The sequence below is a fragment of the Mastomys coucha genome, unplaced genomic scaffold (genome assembly GCF_008632895.1).
Source record: "Mastomys coucha isolate ucsf_1 unplaced genomic scaffold, UCSF_Mcou_1 pScaffold16, whole genome shotgun sequence".
Taxonomy (NCBI): domain Eukaryota; kingdom Metazoa; phylum Chordata; class Mammalia; order Rodentia; family Muridae; genus Mastomys; species Mastomys coucha.
Window position 1 is genome coordinate 67,098,474 of NW_022196898.1, and position 20,119 is coordinate 67,118,592.

At 40.5% G+C, this 20,119-nt stretch overlaps 1 protein-coding gene across 1 annotated transcript in view; it reads left to right on the forward strand.

Annotated features, from left to right (window-relative positions):
* Positions 1-19,752, forward strand: part of Dpyd (dihydropyrimidine dehydrogenase) — an 835,953-nt gene extending 816,201 nt beyond the window's left edge. The window contains exons 21-23 of the mRNA XM_031375299.1: positions 297-440; positions 14,284-14,424; positions 18,353-19,752. Coding sequence (XP_031231159.1) covers positions 297-440; positions 14,284-14,424; positions 18,353-18,523 — 456 coding nt within the window. The 3' untranslated portion in view covers positions 18,524-19,752. The remainder of the gene's footprint in view (positions 1-296; positions 441-14,283; positions 14,425-18,352) is intronic.
* The last annotated feature ends 367 nt before the right edge of the window (positions 19,753-20,119 follow it).

Sequence of the window (20,119 nt, forward strand, 5' to 3'; positions counted from 1 at the left end):
GGATTTGGTTTGCCATGGTGAAATCCATCCCACTTAGAAATTAATTTTAATTAACATATGCATCTAATGCATAAATGCTTGGCGGAAGTATTCTTCTCTTGTTTTCTTTTAGATGCCAGATGGAATCAGGTACATTGAAGGCTAATACTACAGGAGGAAGGAAGACCTAGTTAACAGGGGATATGAAACACTCTTCAAACACACATTTGTTTGTTGATATTTATGTGCAAAGACCTCCTCATGCTGTTTCTTTCTATGGGTTAATATGATTTCTACTTTTTGTCTTTTCCCTTTAGAAACTGCCAAGCTTTGGACCTTACCTTGAACGGCGCAAGAAAATCATAGCAGCGAGTAAAATCAGACAGAAAGATCAAAACACAGCTTGCTCACCTCTCCAGAGAAAGCACTTTAACTCCCCAAAGCCTATTCCTGCCATCAAGGTAAAATTAAGACAAATTCATACGTGTATTTATTTCCTATTCAAATGTGGCTTAAAGGCTTTTTTTCTCCTTAAATGTAACATTGACTTTTTTTTTTTGACCTTCAATATTCTGAAACTTTCTAAAAATTCGATGTACCATGCTCTAATAATACAATAACCCCCTTCCATGTAGGCTTCCCACGTCAGTTTTATTTACACCACACTTTCTAGGTCACTGCCAGGTTCGTGCTTCATGGGAACTTTGTGCATTAAAGTGATAAGTGGAATCCATTGTATTCTTATAGTTAACTACCAGTATTTTAATTCAGAATTAAGTTCAGGAACTCTTTTAGTCATATAAAAAAACTGAATTATGTAACTGTATCAGGGCTGTCAATATAATTTACATTTGAGGGATTCTTTAGTTCAGCCTCGAGAAAACATGCCTAGTTATTTGGGACTCACGAATTTATTCTGGATGAAAACAAATACCTTTCAAGCTTATTTATCTTGGATGCTTGATTTTTTTTTCAAAGATTCATAGCTTCCTATCAAGTTGTGGGAATAAGAGCCAGGTCTGACGTGTGCTTAGTCTACCATCTCATCAAGAGCACTGTGTGAAACTTGAGCAATATCACAGTCAAGATTTGGGGAGAAGGTTGGTTTCTTCCTCCTCTTTTGAAAGACATGGTTTTCCTCTACAGCTCAAGGTGATTTAGATCCTCCTGAGAACTGGGCCTTCAGACTCGGCCCACAATACCAATAAGGACAACAGAACTATTTCTCCAGTCTATCTACCAATCTCACTTACATTTTTCTTGTTCGAATTCAATCTCTCTGTCTCTGTCTCTCTGTCTCTCTCTCTCTCTCTCTCTCTCGTGTGTGTGTGTGTGTGCGTGCGTGTGTGTGTGTGTGTGTGTGTGTGTGTTTTATGCATTCATTTTGAGCAATTTTAGTTCATATTTAAGTTTGCATGCCCACCACCATATCAAATAGCAAAGAGCCCAGGATATTCTGTAGATGATATATTCAGATGAATCCAAGTCAGTCTAGGATGTGTATATCAAAACCTTGTCTAGAAAGGAAGAGGAGCAGGGATGGGTGGGAGGAAAAAGAAGAGTAAGAGGAGGTACCAATGCTATGACCTTCTCAAGTAAATTGAGTTCAGGTGATGTATTAAACCATGTTAGATAAGTGGTGTGTTCTAGTCAGGGTTTTTTTTTTTACTGTTACAAAATATCTGAGACTAGGAAATTTATAAAGAATAAAAGTTTATTTGGCTCACAAGAACAGATGCTGGGAAGATGTCTTCGGCATCTGGTGAGGGTTTTCTCACTGCAGCATCACATGGCTCAGACTTGGGCTTCATCATCTAATAAGGACTCTAATGCCATCAGGAAGCCCCATTCTCCTGACCCCATCTAATCTAAATGGCCTCTTATGGAACCACCAAGAAGTACCATTGACACATAAATTCAAAGGTTAAGTTTCTAGCACAATAACATCGGGTGAATGCATTCAAACTGTATCTAAGAGGTATTTCTTTTTGACAGAATGAATTTGGATTTAGAAGTGTTGTTTAATGTAAGTATTTTATTGGAAGTAAGATTTAACTGTTTATTATAAACAGTTAAAGTTTATAAGATTTTAGAAGAACATAATTATAATGGAAGAGTTTCCTACATTAAGTTTGACTACTCTGTCATAGTCCCTATGGTCAAACTATGGTATTAAGTCAAAGCCCTGTGAACTTGCCTCAGTAAACTAAATCTGTAAAATGTAGTCAATGAAAGTATTTGCTTCCATAGGAAAATGTGATAGTGTGGGAAACATTTTTCAGTATAGTGTCTTCCTTAATTGATACTTACAAGTAAATATAACACCAGAATGGACAGGTTAGATATCAGGTTAGGGGGATATTTCCACTTTGTCCATTGAAGTGGACTCCAGAATGGGAAGGGAAATAGGAAACTCTGGAGGCTAACCAAGCTGCAAATTCTGAAACCATTTTATTTTCCAGGAAATCTTTACTTCAGAACAACCATGTGATAAGGAGTGTGCCAGGAGTTGGGCATCAAAGGCTCGGGGACTATGGCAGACATGTTTTGTAAGCTCAGCAAGCTCATGAAGCATGAGAGGGAGAGAGAGAGAGACAGATACAGATACAGAGAGACAGAGAGAGACAGACAGAGAGACACAGAGAGACAGAGACAGAGAAATAGAGACAGAGACAGATTAAACACAGACAGGCAGAGATGGTATAGAATTCTATTTGTGGTATAATGTATACATAAGATGTATAAAATCATTCAAGAGACCTAATTTAAAGAAGCCAAGGAAAGTTTTCTGGATGCAGTGGTTTGCCCTTCAGCTTAGATGGTTTGAGAAATGCCTTAGTGATTGGCAAATCATGTTTCTGAGTGTGTCTGTGAGGGCAGTCCTAGAGATAATAAATTTGTCTCTTGAACTTTAGTCATTTTGGGGGGTAATACAAACTTTCCATTGAGTATTTTGAAATAGATGAACTTGGGGGCACATACTTAGAGAGATAAAAGAGGGGGGAAGTGACATGCCAAAATCCTACTGTGTGCCAGACACAGATGGGGCAATCTAGTTCTTTCTTTGGTCGTTACTTAATATCCTGTGTGGAAACAAGGGGTCCTGGGGAATCAAATGAGAAATGGTTGCAGAAACTGGAGAATGACCTGAAGAACCTGAAGACATGGGAAAAACAAAAACAAGAAGGAAAGGATTCTCACGAACCAAGTTCTTTCCACAGGGTCAGAGTCCCCAGAGGGTAACAAAAGGATACCTTGCATGCTTTAATTTTGTCTGTTTTATGTAGTCATTGGGGTTCCAGCTTTTAGCTGTAGCAACAGTCAATGGGTCATCATAGACCCATTGTGTCACATGGTAATCCCTGATCCACAGCCACCCCCACAAAGAACAGTGCTGTTACAACCATAGCATGCAAAGAGCAAGCAGGCTCTTGCTCTCACGGAGCCTGCACTGTAGGGAGGGGAAGCTGCTGAAGACAGGCTGGCACACACAGGGACCTATAGAGTAGGATCAAGAGGAGACGAGAAATCCCAAGGCAGGTTACTCAGAAATGCTTGCTCCATGAACTACACTTGAATTAACACCCCAAAACTGAGAGGATGGAAGAGCAATACAGAGATCTAGGGGAAGAAATTTTCAACTCAGAAAGAACAGGAAACATATGGACCCTACGTGGAGACGTCTCTCACAGAAGGCCACTGAGGGCCACTGAGGTCTCTTGGAAGGAAGAAGGATGGTGAAGCGACTGGAAGCATGTGGAGTGTAGCTGGGAGATAAAGTTGAAAGTCCTCAGTTATAGGATTTTTAAAAGCAGAGGTTTGTGAAGATGTGTGCGGGTGCGTGTGAGTGCCGGTGTGTGTCTGTGTGTGTGTGCATATGTGTGTATCTGTGTGTATAGATGCGTGTGTTTGTGTGCATGTATGCATGCATGTGCATGTGCGTGTGCGTGTGCGTGCGCGTGCATGCGTGGGTGCGTGCGTGGGTGCGTGCGTGCGTGCGTGCGTGCGTGTGTGCGTGTGTGCGTGTGTGTGTGTGTGTGTGTGTGTGTGTGTGTGTGTGTGTGTGAAACCCAATAAATGTACTTAAGGGAGCTGGGGCTACTATCAACTGCATCCAAGCCCTCCACCCCCTCACCCATTATTTAAAACCCCTGTCTGATGAGGTGTCTATGTGTTTGTTCAGCCACCATGTTTCTGCAAAGAGTTCTGGTCTGTCTACCTACCTACAATTCAGATTTTTTTTTGTCCTTTTTATTGCTCGTTTCTAGCAAGCGCCCAACTCACCCTGTGTTCCCATCCCATTTCATTCTTCTTCCTGTGTTCCCCCTACCATCTTCCTTTGCTTTCTGACATGCTGTTTTTCTTTGATCTCCCCCACACAGAGGGCCTGGATTGTCTATTTTCATGCCTAATATGTTCTTTGAGCCCATCGGTTTAGTTCAGTATGTTTCTTCCCTCTGCTGGTCCCTTTATAGGTTCTTCTGGAGCTTGGTTGAACTCCATGACTCTGTCTGGTTTACTCTCTCTGTTATCACAATGTAAGATTTCCCTTTCCCACCTGCCACTGAAGGAGACCTATGTTCCCACAATGTTATCTGAGCCCCTCTTGCCTGGACAAGCTTTTCATTCATATGCCTCCATTCTAATCTTCTCCAACTTCTCTGATTCTAACATGGCGATATTGTTTCAAAGGACAGCATGCCTGTCCAATAGATTTCTTCTTTAGTTCTTTTAGTCTCTCTGTTGCCATTGATATGGCTGAATGGTCTCTTGCTCCACAGATAGGCAGTTTCAAGATCAGTTTATAAACAAATGTTTACTGAATATCTTCTAGAACAGTGAAGATGGTGGAGATTCCAAAGAAATACAAAGTATGGTCTAAGGCCAGGGATGTTTCTATCTCTGTAGAAATGGATCAGTAGCATGTACTCAATATGTGCTCACTGTAATCTAGGAATTCTTCTAGGGAGAAGGAATACAGCATGAATTTTAAAAAGATGGAAGGCTGTATTTTGGAAGTACATGGTATAGCAAGGGAAAAAGACACGTTAAAAATTATTTACAGTTCAATCAAATAGGAACAAAATGCTCTGGGAACACAGACAACTGAAAGGGATTAGTCCTGCCTCGGGTAATTGGGGAAAGCTTCACAGAGATGGTGATATTTAAAGTAGAGTTTAATAAATTAGTGTTAATTAAGCAGAGAATTAATAATAAAAGCTAATATTTATTGAGGTCTTATGAGGTTTCAAGCACTGCAACATGTTTGTAAATGAGCTCATCCTAGCCTCTCAATAACCTGATGAGATGAAACACTTGTATCCCGTCAATTTTACTGCTTCAATAATTGAAAAACAGAGAGGTTAGCTAATTTGCCCAAGGTCACACAGCAAGGAAGGCAATATCAGAGCCAAGATCTGAACCTATGTCCTAAGGCACTGTTCTACATGGGGTTGGGGGCAATGTTTCAAGATATTCGGTATGCTTGCAAAGTATAATGTCCAAATGCTTTTATGACAATACACAGTCATGAGAATTTAAATCCATATACAATCCCTGGTTGCAATAGGTGGTGATATCAATGTATTGAACTCTTTTTGTCAAACAGGAATATATAAAAAGGATAGAACAGAAAAAGACTAATGGTTTTGTGTGTGTGGTGTGTGTGTGTGTGTGTGTGTGTATGTGTGTGTATGTGTGTGTGTGTGTAGAGATAAATACATGTGAGTACTGGAGCTTGTAGAAGCCAAAAAGGGACATCAGATATCTTGAAGCCAGAGTTATAGACAGTTGTGAGCTACCTGTACTGGGTTCTGGGAACCAAACTCTGCTGCTCTGTAAGAGCAGGGCTTACCCATAAGCACTGAGTCATTCCTCAAGCTGTTTTCTTAAGCAATCTTAATACAGTTTAAGGGAACAAAGAAACAGACAGGTTAATCCAGTAAGAATCCCACTTAGGGCACCAAGAGCGGCCATTCTTAATACTATACTGCAATGCTCTGGTCAGAACTTCAAGTCTTCATGCCCTCCTGTCTCTTTTTACCATCTGGAAGGTGAAGGTTGCCTGAGAGTACCTGAGATCCCCCTCTATGGAATAACAGGACCCTGGAGATGCTCCAGCATCCAGATGACCTTCTCTTTGTCATCCCTGCATCATGGTTTCTCTTTCATAATGATAGCATTTATTATGCATGGGGCTAAATAATAAAACTACTGAGTCTATAAAGGGAAAAGAAAGATAAGTCTGAGTCAGGGACAGGTCTCAAAACCAGTACAAGAAGGCTGAAGAGAAGGATGAGATAAAGGAATAGAAAGAGATGTGACCTTCCACAGTAGCTTCAAAAGTGCTCCTATAAGGTAATCTGAGACCATCTGAAAAAGTCATATGCCTGAGCGCGCATGGGTACACATATACAGACCCACGCACACACACACACACACACACACACACACACACACACACACACACACAGTGCCACATATGGGAAAGCATGCAGTACCTCCTTCCAGAGTGACTTTGCCCCCTGGCCCAAAATAAGTGACAGGACAGTGCTCACATGTGACACAGCAAAATGAGAAACGTGCTTTATTCCCTGGCAGCAGATAACGGAGGTTGAGAGGCTGCCAAGCCTTATGAAGTCCCGGAACTTGCCCCAGTTCCGCTGATATATGTGAGAATGAATTCTCATTCTCCTTATGAAGCTGGGAATGTATCTCTAACGTCTTTGGATTTCTGGGTAGGAAAATGAATGGTTTAGGGGCACTAGTGATGTTTTCATCATGTCTTCCTGCTGCTTGGAGGAGGAGATAGACGGCATCTCATAAGACTGGCAAGGCAATGTTGGCAGGAGACCAGTCAGCCTGATCGAGTGCTTTATTATTTCAATTGAATTGTGAAAGGAAGGAGAAAAGCAGTTGGATAAAACTGTAAGACCATATTAGATACTTACAGAGCACAAAGGGGCCTGCACAGAAAGAAAAATAAGGGAGTCTTGCCCAGCAATTTCCAGAAGAATCCGAAGAAGCAGGCTGGGGCAGCCTTCATATTCTCAGTTGTCTATGGACCAATAAATAGCAGTTGAAAATCTATCATGTTGAACTTTAAAAGCTGAGCAGAATTTGGTTATAAAAATAATCTCTTGAGTCATGTGGGGATTTATTGATGTGTGGTCCCTGGCTTGAACAGAATACAGCAATAGAAAAAGAAATCATGTTGCTTAGAATGAAGAGGTCCCATCAGTGGACAGAGGGAAGGAGCAGTATATTCCAGATATGTGCATGCATGGAAATCCACAAGGCTGAAGGTGGTGTGAGAAGTAGCCAGCTGACAGACACTGAAGTGAGAGAAGAATCAGAATGTCCCCTCAGGATGACATCAGAGGCATTATAACCAGATGGCTAATTGGGATGGGCAAGATAGAGCAACCCTGTAAGTCTTTACAGACTTTAGATGGAAATCCCACTCCACTGAAGAAAAACCACCTGAAAAAGAGTTGAGTAACCTTTGTCATTAGGAATAACACCTCACAAAAGAAGACTGCTAGGCAGGCTTAGTTTTGACTCCTTGTTAAAAGCTTGTGTTTAAAGGAAATGGCACCTGAAGGGATGTGAAGGATGTAGCCATTCATATGACCTTGGAGGGGTTATGGGTGACAAGAAGGAAAGTCTCTATGTAGGTATATGTGTACCCCCCTTCAGTAAATCTATTTCAGGAAGTTTAGAGATGTTATGAATGCTACCCCGTTGTTCAGTGTGACCGGTAATCTTAATTGTCAAGTTGGTGAGCTTTAGAATCACCAGGGAAACTAACTTCTGAGTATATCTATGAGAGATAACCTATATTGGGTTATCAGAATTGAGGCAAGAAGGCCCATCCTAAATGGGAGGCATCATTCTATAGGCTAAATAAGGAGAAAGCAGGCTGAGCATAGCATTCACTTCTCTCTGCTTCCTAACTGTCTTAGTTAGAGTTTCCATTACCATGACCAAGACAACGCTTAGAAGGACAACACTTCATTGGAGCTGGCCTACAGGCTCAGAGTTTCAGGCCATTATTATCATGCCAGGAAGAAAAGGCAGCATCCAGGCAAGCACAGTGCTCGAGGACCCGAAAGTTCTACATTGTCATCTAAAGGAAGCCAGGAGCAGAGACCGTCCTCAGACAGGGTCTCAACATCCACCCTACAGTAACCCACTTCCTTAAACAAAGATACACCACCTCCAACAAGGCCACACCTCCTAATAGTGTCACTCCCTGGGCCAAGCACATTCAAATCACCACACTGACAATGGGAACAGTGTGACGTCGGAAGCCTTGGGCTTCTACCTCCAAGACTTCCCGACTGTGGTGGACTCTATTCTTGGAATGGTAGCCAAAATAAACCTTTCCTTCCTTGTGGTGTTTTTGCAAGATACTTTGTCACAATTGAGGCATTGGGTCTCTAGCCTAAATATGGAGCACAGATGAGAAGCTTTCAATCAGAATTTGGGAACATAATTACTACGTGTTTCCCTTGGAATAAGAAGGGTAAGGTTCAGCATTTAGATAACTTAATGGTCAGTGGTCCTGTGAGAAAAGCTCTTATGAATGATAAACAGAAAGGGGGAACAATAAGCTTCAGACAAGGCTCACTGGAGTGATTTGAATTTGGAGAAAAATATTAGGTAAAATAGGAATGTATTTTTGTCTATTAAAAGTCAAAAAGAAAAAAAAATACACCCACTCCTTCACACAGATGGTGTATTGTTAAATCACAATTAGAAAGAAAAACTGCTCCGTTCCTATTATCCTCCCTTGCATCCTGACATAGAGTGTTCTCAGAATTGAAACGGAGGAGGAAAAACAGATTTGAGAGTCTAAGATAGGTACTATAAAAGGATACGACTTCATTTATACAAGGGAACGCCCAAACATATGCAACTTGCCATTTCAAGCCTGAGCCCACCCCACAGGGAAGGATACTGTGATTAGAGCCTCAGATGCTAACCCCTTGGCCATGTGTCTCTCATTGACTGCTTTCTCTGCCACCACACTCTCTCACTGCCCGCACCTGCTTCTAGTCTGCCCCTGGCCACGTTGTTCCTCTTGGCTCTTCTGGCCAGTCTAGTGTTTGTTTTTCTGAATCACTGTTTTTTTTGTCACCCCCATCCCAGCTTATGCAGCTTTTCTCTCACTAACCAGAGTCTACTACGTTCAAATTCTCAGTGCTTTCTGCTTGCCTCCTAGCTCAGAGAGCTATGCAGGATACCAATATTACCTTGACTGTTATACATTGACTGTTATACATTGAGAGCACTTGTCTTTGAGAACCCTGTGCCAGTTGATGAAACATCAATATTGATCTGAGTTCTTCTAATATAGAAAAGGCAAACTGGGCATGGCAGCTCACACTTATGATCCCAGCATTAGGTAGACTGAGGCAGGGGGATTGATTGCTGCAGCATCAAGGCCAGCCTGAGTTACACAGTATGTTCCAAGGTAACCTAGTTTACAGACTGAAACCACATCTCAAAATGACCAGAAGAGAGCCATGGGAAGGAAGGGAGGGGAAGCAAAGGAGAGGAGAAGAAAGGAATAAATATAATGACGTAGATGATCTTACTGTAGTACAGGGAAAAACAACCAGACCAGATGCTCAGAACCAGTCCCAGAGGAACCACACGAAGATTACTAAATTTGACACCGAGCTTTTATGAGGACAAAGTTATTAACAATCAGCATAAATTCGGTGAGAAAAAAAAAATCAAATGATCTCATTTCCTCTCCTGATAGGTTTATAAAGCAAGGAGTGACAAGATAAGAACACGAAGCCTTGATAGGGGTGTAGATGAGGACACAGGAAAGAAATTAAGCAGCTAAACCCAAATGATTTAAATCACAGGTTAGAAGTCATAGTGATTTCCCACAGCATGCTATCATTGGTCCTGGATTTTGAAGGGCACATATTTACAGGAATTGTAGGAAATATGCTAATCAACTATGAAGACCCAAAGGCAGAAGTGCAGTTAATGTGCCAGATAACAATCACAATCTGCAGGTACTTCAGTTGGCACTAAAATTAAGTCAAAACTAATAAGTTTATATTGCTCATAATGAGGAAAGTGTAAGACCTCAGACACTGGATCAAGTCCCTCTAGAGATGTAATCCTTGGCCTTAAAATGTATATCAAATAGAAATAATGTCTGACCCATCTTGCAAAAATATTTTGATTACCCTAAATTTGGCTATAGTTATAGAATAATATAGGCCATTTCACCAACTATGAGCACTTACATTAAAACCACATATGCCACCAAGGGAGAATGCTCACTGAGCAAAGTCCCTGTTACACAAGCATGAGGACCAGAGTTTGGTTTCCAAGAAACCACTGAAAATCCAGGTGGACTCAGAGGCCCATCTCTAATCTAGAACATGGGAAGCAGGGACAGGGAGTCCTTGTAGTGAGTCACCTAGCCAGAGTAACTGAAATTAGTAAGAAAGCCTGCCTCAATGCACATGATTGGAAGTGATTGAGATAGGCACTTGATGTCAACTTTGAGTGTACACACACACACACACACACACACACACAAACACATATGCCCAAGTCAAGTCAAATGTGGAAGTATAATCTAAAAGATCCATTGTGATAGTCTCCACACATAAGCTTTTCTAGTAAGCAGGAATGGTTACCCAGATTTCTCAAACTTTATATATGCACACACTGTATGGAATAATAAATGTAGCCCCCCTCAAACTCTGCAAATGTATGTCTACAGGGTACCACCTGAAACACAAATGCCTGACTGGTTAGCCACATCTTTATGCAAAGTACAAATTTCAAGACATGGCCAAAAATCTCCATCTCATATAGTTGGAGATGGTGGGTTTTCAACAAATGTTTACATTTTTAGCCACAAAGGATGATCATTCTTCTTTTTTTTTATTTTGATACTCCAAAAATGATTTCAGATACTATTCTTTTATCGTCTTCTAGATTAAAAATGCACATGGTATGCTTAAAGAACCATAATGAGTACATTTCTAACCCCTGTGCTAATAATGTGTAAAGGCTCCAATAAACTTATTCTGTCTTGTTTCATATTAAATAATGTTTTAAATGAAAGCTGCAAATCTCAAAACAGAGAGCAAAAAGGCATATTTAATATAAAGACAGGATAAATTTGCTTTTTATAATAAAATCCCTTGGGGATATATGTTTCTCCTGAAAAAAAAATCTGGGAGTTTTATTAGTTGAGGATTTTAACTAGTGATTTCTCTAATAATGATCAGACTATCTGCACAAGAGATGTTTTGACTGATTTATATGAATTTAAAAAGTTAGTTCCTATTACACATAAATAGTCTTTCACAGCCAGATAGAAAGCTCATGCATTTACTATCTTGAAATATTAGAAAATATTAAACTGCTCGAGTTTCCTTGATTATCTTTTGCATTTGCAATGCCCAAATTAATTAAAATATCTACTAGACCTTTTATTACTTTGCAATCACTGTTATAAGTCTAGGCATAGATATACAAAAGATATGTTTATTTAACAAATATCTGAGCATCCGTTATGCTTTAATGATCTGCAGAAACAAGATATACTGTCCTTGATTCAAGGATGAATAAAGCTCTGCTTTAAGATAAAACATAAGAATCAAGACTTAAAATTATATTTGCAATGTGAGGTAGGATTTACTTGAAAGGAACAAGCAAGTCAGAATAGCAGGGTGCATATGATCACTGCATTTGGAGTCTGGCAGCGGTTGTCTGAGAGTCGATTTCATTGTCTACTTGATTCCATGTCCTAAATCACAGTCACCACATCATCTCCAAAATGTATGAGGCTTAAATAAGAAAATGATTTTAAATTAAGGCACCAGCCTGCAGTGTAGGAGAATCCAAACATTGTCTCTTATCATCAGTCTCTACAAAATGGATAAACTATTCCAGAACATGCAAAGGAAGAGAGAAAGAAGGCAGAGAGTGTGGAGGTGGAGGATAGAGCAGAAGGAGAGCGCATGGGGAGAAAGGATGGAAGGAAGAGACTGGAGAAAGAGTACATTTTTCCATTTTGTTAGGGGGGGAGACAGAAGGATTGAGGAAATTCTCATGAAGTAGAGACATCTGAGCTCTCTTTGAAAGCCATATAGAATGAGAAAGATGATTGGGAGTGTTAATAAGTCAACTTGAAAATGGTTGTGGATGCAGAAGAGGATTCAAAAAGATCCCTTGGGAAATACAACAACAGATGCCATTAGAAAGGGGAGAAATGAGGTAAATTCTAAGTCTCCCTCATTAAAAAACAAAATCCTGATGCTATTCATAATGTCAAGGAAAGTTGAAAGACGCTATAGTTTTGGGTCTTTACAAATACAGTGGGCAAGGAACTTACAGTTCTTATTACTGGTAGTAATCTTCACTACACAACTGGAGATGCACCTTTTATTGGTGAGAACAGATCAGAACTGGGTGGCAAGGGTCCCTCTGCAAACACACTCCAATGCAGCTGAAATTACACCTTCAGCTGTGGCACCCTATAAAGAAAGTGGGCAGGCAAGAATGAAGCTTTCTCTCATCTTAGGGCTTGAGAGTATATAAAGAAAGTGTTAGGATAATTTGGACAATGTCCCCATTTGAAAGTTTATAGTAATCATTTAGTGCTCAAGTGTCCTGAGCATTCCAGTTTGCTGTGTTGTTGTTATTGTTGTTGTTGCTCTAGCAAAACATCACTAAAAGCAACTTGGGAGAGGAAAGGGTTAATTTCAACTCACAACCAAGGGAAACTAGAGCAGGAGCTCAAGGCAAGAACCAGGAGGCAGGAGCTAAAGCAGAAACTAGGAAGAAACACCATTGTGCCTCATACCTCATTTAGCTAACTTTATTAAACAATCTAGGTCCACCTACCCGGGGATGGTACCTCCCACTGTGAGCTGGGTCCATGTCTATCAATTAGCAACTAAGAAAATGTCCCGACAGATGTGGCCACAGACCAATCTAGTAATTCTGCAATTCTTCTAAGGTAGATCAGGTTGACAATCAAGACTGGACATCATACCACACAGAAAGAGGGCAGAAAATAATATAACCAAGACAATGTAGAACCAGGATTCTGAGCAAGAGCTGGCCTCTTTGAACATAGTCTTTGAATTCAGACAAACCATTCTCACTCTAAAGGTTAAAAACAAAAGCAGAAAACCTTGACAGCACACTAATTTGACAAACATTGTTACATTCCTCTGCTTTGTTTGCTGAAACAAAGTGCTTCCTAGTGTTGAAGAAACACCCTCTGTGCTTCCCATATTAGGCTTAATCTCAATTAATATAAGAAACAAAGCTATGTGTAACCGCATGAAAGATTTTCAGTGGTGAATGGAGCAGTAGCTCGTTCCTTCAGAGTGAAAAAGCATCCAATTTAACCTAGATCAACCTAATTAATTAGCATAAATTAGAATTCCTCAATAAAGAAATATATTCTTCCAGACATAGCAGGTGAGTGAGCTATCAGCGCACCTTTCAAATGAAAGTCACAGAATCAAAAAACGCGACAAAGATGGGATGCGCTCTTGTTTTCCTTTCCCTCATCCCCAGCGAAATGAAGTCACTGATGTAAACGTGGTGCCTTTTGTCCCATTTACAATACTTTTAGATCCTTCCAAATGCACGCTCTAGAATTTAAGTACAAAAACCTACAAGAATTATTTTAATGTCTGTATACAAAGTGCTGATATAGGCTGCCCAGCAGAAAAGCAATTGAGTTCAGTTAACTTAAGTCTTATAATTGTACCTCTCTCTCTCTCTCTCTCTCTCTCTCTCTCTCTCTCTCTCTCTGTGTGTGTGTGTGTGTGTGTGTGTGTGGTATGTGTGTGTTTGTTTCTTGCATGTGTGTGTGCTTGAATATTCTGTGTGCCGATGCATATGTGCAGGTGCCTGCACTCATTTATATGGAATCCCAAGACAGATATTAGGTTTTATTCCTCGATGGCTTTTTACTTAATATATTTTGTGGGTTTTATGTGAATATTAGGAATGCAAACTCTGCTCCTCAGTTTTTCAGCCAGGCATTTTAGCCACTGAGACATTTCCACAGTCAGTGGCCTTATATTTCTAAGCTGAGTGTGCATATTACCCACCCCTCAAACCAAGAGAGCTAAGTGTCACTCACAGAAAGTGTTTCTGTGAGAACTGTGATACTCGAAGCCTTGTAAATAAACACAATACAGTGTGAGGTCAAATTGGGGAAACATGGGCAGGTAGTAGTTATTAAGGAATTGTTTTAAGTTGAGCATTGTGACTAATTCACTGTCCGTTTTCTAGGATGTAATTGGAAAATCACTGCAGTACCTGGGAACGTTTGGTGAGCTGAACATCATGGAGCAAGTTGTGGCCCTGATCGATGAGGAAATGTGTATCAACTGCGGCAAGTGTTACATGACCTGTAATGACTCTGGCTACCAGGTAGGAACCCTGCTGTAATTCAGATGCTTTGGGGAGGCATGGTTCTCCTTTAGGGGTGGACAGTATCTTCTGTTGCTAAATGTAAAAGTCAAACCACACATGCCAAAAATGTATCCACATCACAGGTCCTAAGGACTGGTGTGCCTTTTTATTTTTATTTTTCCATATTTACTTGTATATTTTACGTGTGTCAGTAGGAGCATATCCTATCAGTGTGCATGAACTGTTCAGATCCACTGGGACTGAATGGTTGTGACCTTCCCAATGTGGAAATGAGTAGCCAAACTTGGGTCCTGTGTAAATGCAGCAAGCACACTTAAAGTCTGTGCCATCTCTTTGGACAAGATAAACCCTTTATTTTCAGAAGCACTATCCCCTGTGCTGGGATTTCCTACTGAATAAAAATGGGAGAATGAATGAACACTGTTAGCATTTTTCTCTGCTTTCTGATCCACCCACATTGAGCAGGTTCCCCATGATGGCCGTCGGCTGCTGCCACCCTTTCCCCAAAGTGTTGAACTCAGACTTCAGAACGGTGACCCAAAATAAGCCCTCCTTTCCTTCCTTGAGTTGCTTTTTGTCAGGCATGTGGTTCACGGATAAGAAAAATAACTAATATAGCCACCTTTCAGTGCACAGCATTATTTTAATATCATTTCATCGCCCATGAACCTGGGGAGGAAATTTAAGTGAAAACAGAAATTCATGCAAAATAATGTACATTAGGAAAGGTTATGATCTGGTAACTGACTGCTGGGAGCAGAACTGTCATTTATCACCAAGCTCCTTAAAGGGCCTGATGCCTTCAGCCTACAGAGGATTCTCCTCCATTCAGTATTGATTGGGTTTTTACAGCAGTAATTTATAAAAGAAAAAGAAAAGAAACGTTCTCACTCCAAAGACTTGTAGATGTTGGTCTTATGAATTTCATCATGGCTAGAAAAGACAGATTTTTTTGGCTTATCTGCCACTAGAAGTGAGCACGGGTCTGTCTGTTCTCTGCCTCGACCGAGAGCATGCCACAAGACAGCAAGGGCAGATTAAGGATTACTCTCCCCCAGGGTTGGCAGAATACATCCCAGCCATTTCTCTGTGACTTTAGCTATGGCTTCATCCACCAGCTTGTGCACTGTCTCTAACAGCATTGACACAACTGTGACCTCAACTTGGTGGGCTTTCCAAATGGATGGAATAAAGGACACAAATCAAAAGGATTGGAAACCTTTAAAATACATTTTTTTTCATCAAGACTTGTTATTTGAACCTACAAACAATTGTTAGCACTGTATAATATACTGATTTTTATTTAAAAAATGTTCAAACCATAAGTAAGTATACAATAAAATCTTCTAAAATGAACAATGTAATTTTTAGATAAATAATAAAATGCCCCCCCCTTTAAGGTATAGATCATTGCTCCATTCTAACTAGTGGGATATCCATGTTACACATAGGGAATTTTTACACAGTTTTCAGACAAGTGTTTTCTCTATATTTTTTACACGTATTTAGTTTGTGTGTGTATGTGTGGGGTGCATAGCTTACAGTAGAATTGTGTAGGTTGGAAGACAATGCCTTTCTCCTTCCACCATCTGAGATTCAGGGATTATACGCAGGTCATTAGGTCTGAAGCAAATGCTTTACTCACCAAGCAATCTTACAAATGCTATTTTTCTATTTTTAAACGTCTCTCCCTTTGGCTGAGCATGGTGGTACATACTTTTAATCCCTGCATTGGAGGTAGATACAGGCAGATTTCTGTGAATTCAAGGCTAATGTGGTCTACATGTTTATTTCCAGGTCATTTACTCAACCAGGACTACATAGTGAGAGCCTGTCTCAGATAGATAGATAGATAGATAGATAGATAGATAGATAGATAGATAGATAGATAGAACGAACTATGTTCCATCTTAATACACAATTCTAGTGTAAGCTATGCACCCCACACATACATAAACATACAAACGAAATAAATGTAAAAACTATAGAGAAAACACTCGTCTGAAAACTGTGTAAAAATTCTCTATGTGTAACATGGATACCTCACTAGTTTGAATGGAGTCAAAGATAAACATCAACTTTGCATTTGATTACCACTGGCATTGTGTTAGCACTACACATCATCTGAAGCTTACTTAAAATATATAGGAAAGGTGAGCATAGGGTCTGTGCAACACTCATCAGAAACTTGAGCACACAGGCTTTGAGAATTCACAGGGACTGTGACCTGATCGCTTGTTGACAACAAGGATTGACCACATTAAATTAGATTCTAATACAAGAATCAAGTTCAAAAGGCAATAATAATCATGAAGTTACCTTTATGTGGGCTTGTAGGCTGGCCTCAGGAGGTGTGGGGAGTAGGACCTTGCTTCCCTTGTTACTCTCCCACAAGCCCTACTTTGTCATTCCAAAGTATGACTGAACTTCTGCAAGTGAGACAGCAGCGAGGCTCCAGGGAGGTCCAGGGAGGACCCCTTTCCTCCTCCACTCCCCCCATCCCATAGCAACCTGCCCCTGAGGACTGCCACAGCATCTCCATTGTTTCCATGCCTACAATGGCCAAGTTGCCATGTCAACTTAAACCTTCGCAATCCTCATTTCACATTTAGTGTATTTTTTCTTTTATTTTTTTGTAAAACTTCATGAAGAGAAAATGCATGAAAGAGAGAAGGAAGGCAAGGGAGTAGGAAGAGAGGAAAAGGAGTGGAAGGGTAATGATGGAGGGAAGAAGGGGGAGAAAAAGGAGGGAAGGAGGGAGGGAAGGGTCTAAAGAGATAGGGAGGGAAGGATAGGTGGAGGGAAGGAGAGAGGGAGGGAAGAAGGAAGGGAGAAAGGGAGGAAGGAAGGGAGGGAGGGAGGGAAGAAGAAAATTATAAAATTTGTCAAAATTCTGAGCAGAGTCAGGGCTAGAGGACTGGTCCAATGTCTCACAGCTGTGAGATGTCAGGCCAGAATGGGACAAGAGCTATCCTGCCTGACCCTTCTACATTTTGTCCTATTGTGGTATGATAATGCTTAAAATCAAATTGCAAGTGCTCAAAACTCAGAGCTGACTGTGGGACTGATATTTTTCTACTGTTCTCTATTTTATAATCACATGCATTATTTGAAGTACACTCACTGTCTCCCCTGGCATTATCCTTCTCAGCATAAAGGGATGCATAAAGTGTGTTGGGAGGGTGCCTCAATCGGTAAGGCACTTGTCTTGAGATCACGAGGACCCGAGTTCAATCCCTCACACACGCACACATGTCTAAAACACATGTAAAAATGCCCAGCCATATGCACAGACTTGAAACCACAAAGCCAAGGAGGCTGAGACAGAGGATCCCTAGGACTCACTGGCCAGACAACCTAGCCTAATTGGTTAGCTCCAGGCCAATGGAAGACCCTGTGTCAAAAGAAGCAGATAACATTCCTGAGAATGACAACTGAGGTTATCCTCTGGCTTCTACATTCACACACACAAGTGCCTCCACATACATGTGCACCTGCACACACAAACACACACACACACACACACACACACACGACAGCATGAAGAACAAGGAATGTGAGGGAGTGTGTGTGTCTGTCTGAAAGCATCCAATATTGGCAGGCACTAGCTGCCCCAACCTGGTCAGATTGGCAAAACCTGAGTGCTCCACTGGTGGAGAGAGCAGACGTGCTGGATCTCAAACTGTTTCCTCACACGTGGAAGGAAAAGCCTCTAATGAACTGTAAACACTGCATTTCTAATTTAAGGGAGTTTCATCTGTTTCTGTTTCTCCTGTCAGCTCAGCTGTTGCTGTCATTGCATCAGTGTGGTGTGTGGTGTATTGCGTGGTAATCTCTGTGACTGGGACAGAGATGCAGATGCTAAAATGGAGACATTCCTGACATTGGTGGACAGTGGCTCAACTCTCTTGGTTTCTATTTGCAGGCTATACAGTTCGATCCAGAAACTCACCTGCCTACTGTTAGCGACACATGTACAGGCTGTACTCTCTGCCTCAGCGTCTGCCCTATTATGGACTGTATCAGGATGGTTTCCAGGGCAACACCTTATGAACCAAAGAGAGGCCTGCCATTAGCCGTGAAGCCGGTGTGTTAAGGTGATCTATAAGACAGCTGCTGTGAACTTTGATATTACCAATGTAGGCTGATCTTAAAAAACAATAACAATTGTAATCATTATGATCAGTTCTTTACAAATTTTATAGCTATGCATATATAATTTCTGAATAAGTGTCTAAATTGGAAAACAATGTCTAATGCCAGTGACCAATTAATGGTCATAAAATGGAATAATTCTTCTCTGAGGTAGCTGGTGAGTAACTGCGGACCAGTTAATTGGATGTGCTCTGTCCGTTGTAGGCTGTGAAAAATTAACTTTTTCATGGCAATTAGCGTGACAATTTCTAAATTGCCCTATGCCGTGCTCACTCTTTGATTTCTAATTGTAAGCGAAATGAACTATTTTGGAATGGAGTGCACGTTCGTATACAGGAAACGGTTTCCAAGGAAACACTTTGTAATTAAAAATTACCTGTAATTTTAACACTGTTTCTAAGGACATGTAATTAGCTCCATTAAGAACAATTGAAGAAAGTCAAGGCGTTATTTACTATGACAAGGGGAACAAAACCTGGAAGAGGGTTTCTTGAGTTTTCTTAAGTCCCCCTTTGGTGAAGTAACTCACTCTTTAGTGCTGGACACTGAAAGGGAGATGAGTTCCTGACTAGAACGCTGTTGACCACTCATGCCTGAAACGAGTGTCAGACTATCCAGGAATGGAATACATGTCATTTTTATTTGAATACCAAAGCTGTGTTCCTAATGAAATAAGCTATTAGGATGGATGGGTGTCTAGTGAACGCCACAATTTCACTGAGCACAGACTGCTCAGTCTGCTTCTCATCATCACCTTCATTATGATAGCAATTCAAGTTCAAACAAGGGCTAGATAACACAGCACCGAGCCATAGGTTTCACAATTCAACAACAAGAGCATTATATCTGATCCTTATACAAAATGAGAAGAACGGGTCTGACGGCGCTTTTCTTTGATACTCACACGATTTCAAAATTAATGAAAGAGAAATGTGTAATTTTGGATACTGATAAGTATTTTTCTGTATCTTTGTCTTTATAATAAGTAAATAGCATCACAAGTTCATTTAATCCTTCTTTATGGAACATTTTAAAGTGAATCTATAGAGAGTAAGTGAGAAATGACAATATGTGGCATATCTCTATGATTAAATGCAAGATATCTACAAGTGCACTTTAAAATGTGTATGATTAAATAACCACAAATAAAATTTTATGATCTATTTTCAATGTAGTCTCCTGTTTTATTTTTCCAAGTGCACCCTTCTGTCAGCTATTCACATTTTGATATGAGGCAGTTTGGGATTGGTTCTACAGAAAATTCCATCTAAATGCTGGACATGTGTCAGTTGAAATCAAATGAAAAAAAAATGATAGTATCATTCTCAAATGCTTCCCTTCCCTTTCTTCTTATCCCAGTTCTCTACTGCATACAACAAGATACAGGCCCATGGAGAATAGCCTTCCTACCTGAAGGTGCTACCTGCCTTATGGGAAGCATGTGTCTCCTTACATAATTGTGCAGTATCCAGAACTTAGAGAATGGTCTCCTTTTTTTGTTTTGTTTTGTTTTGTTTTTTTGTTTTTGTTTTTTTTT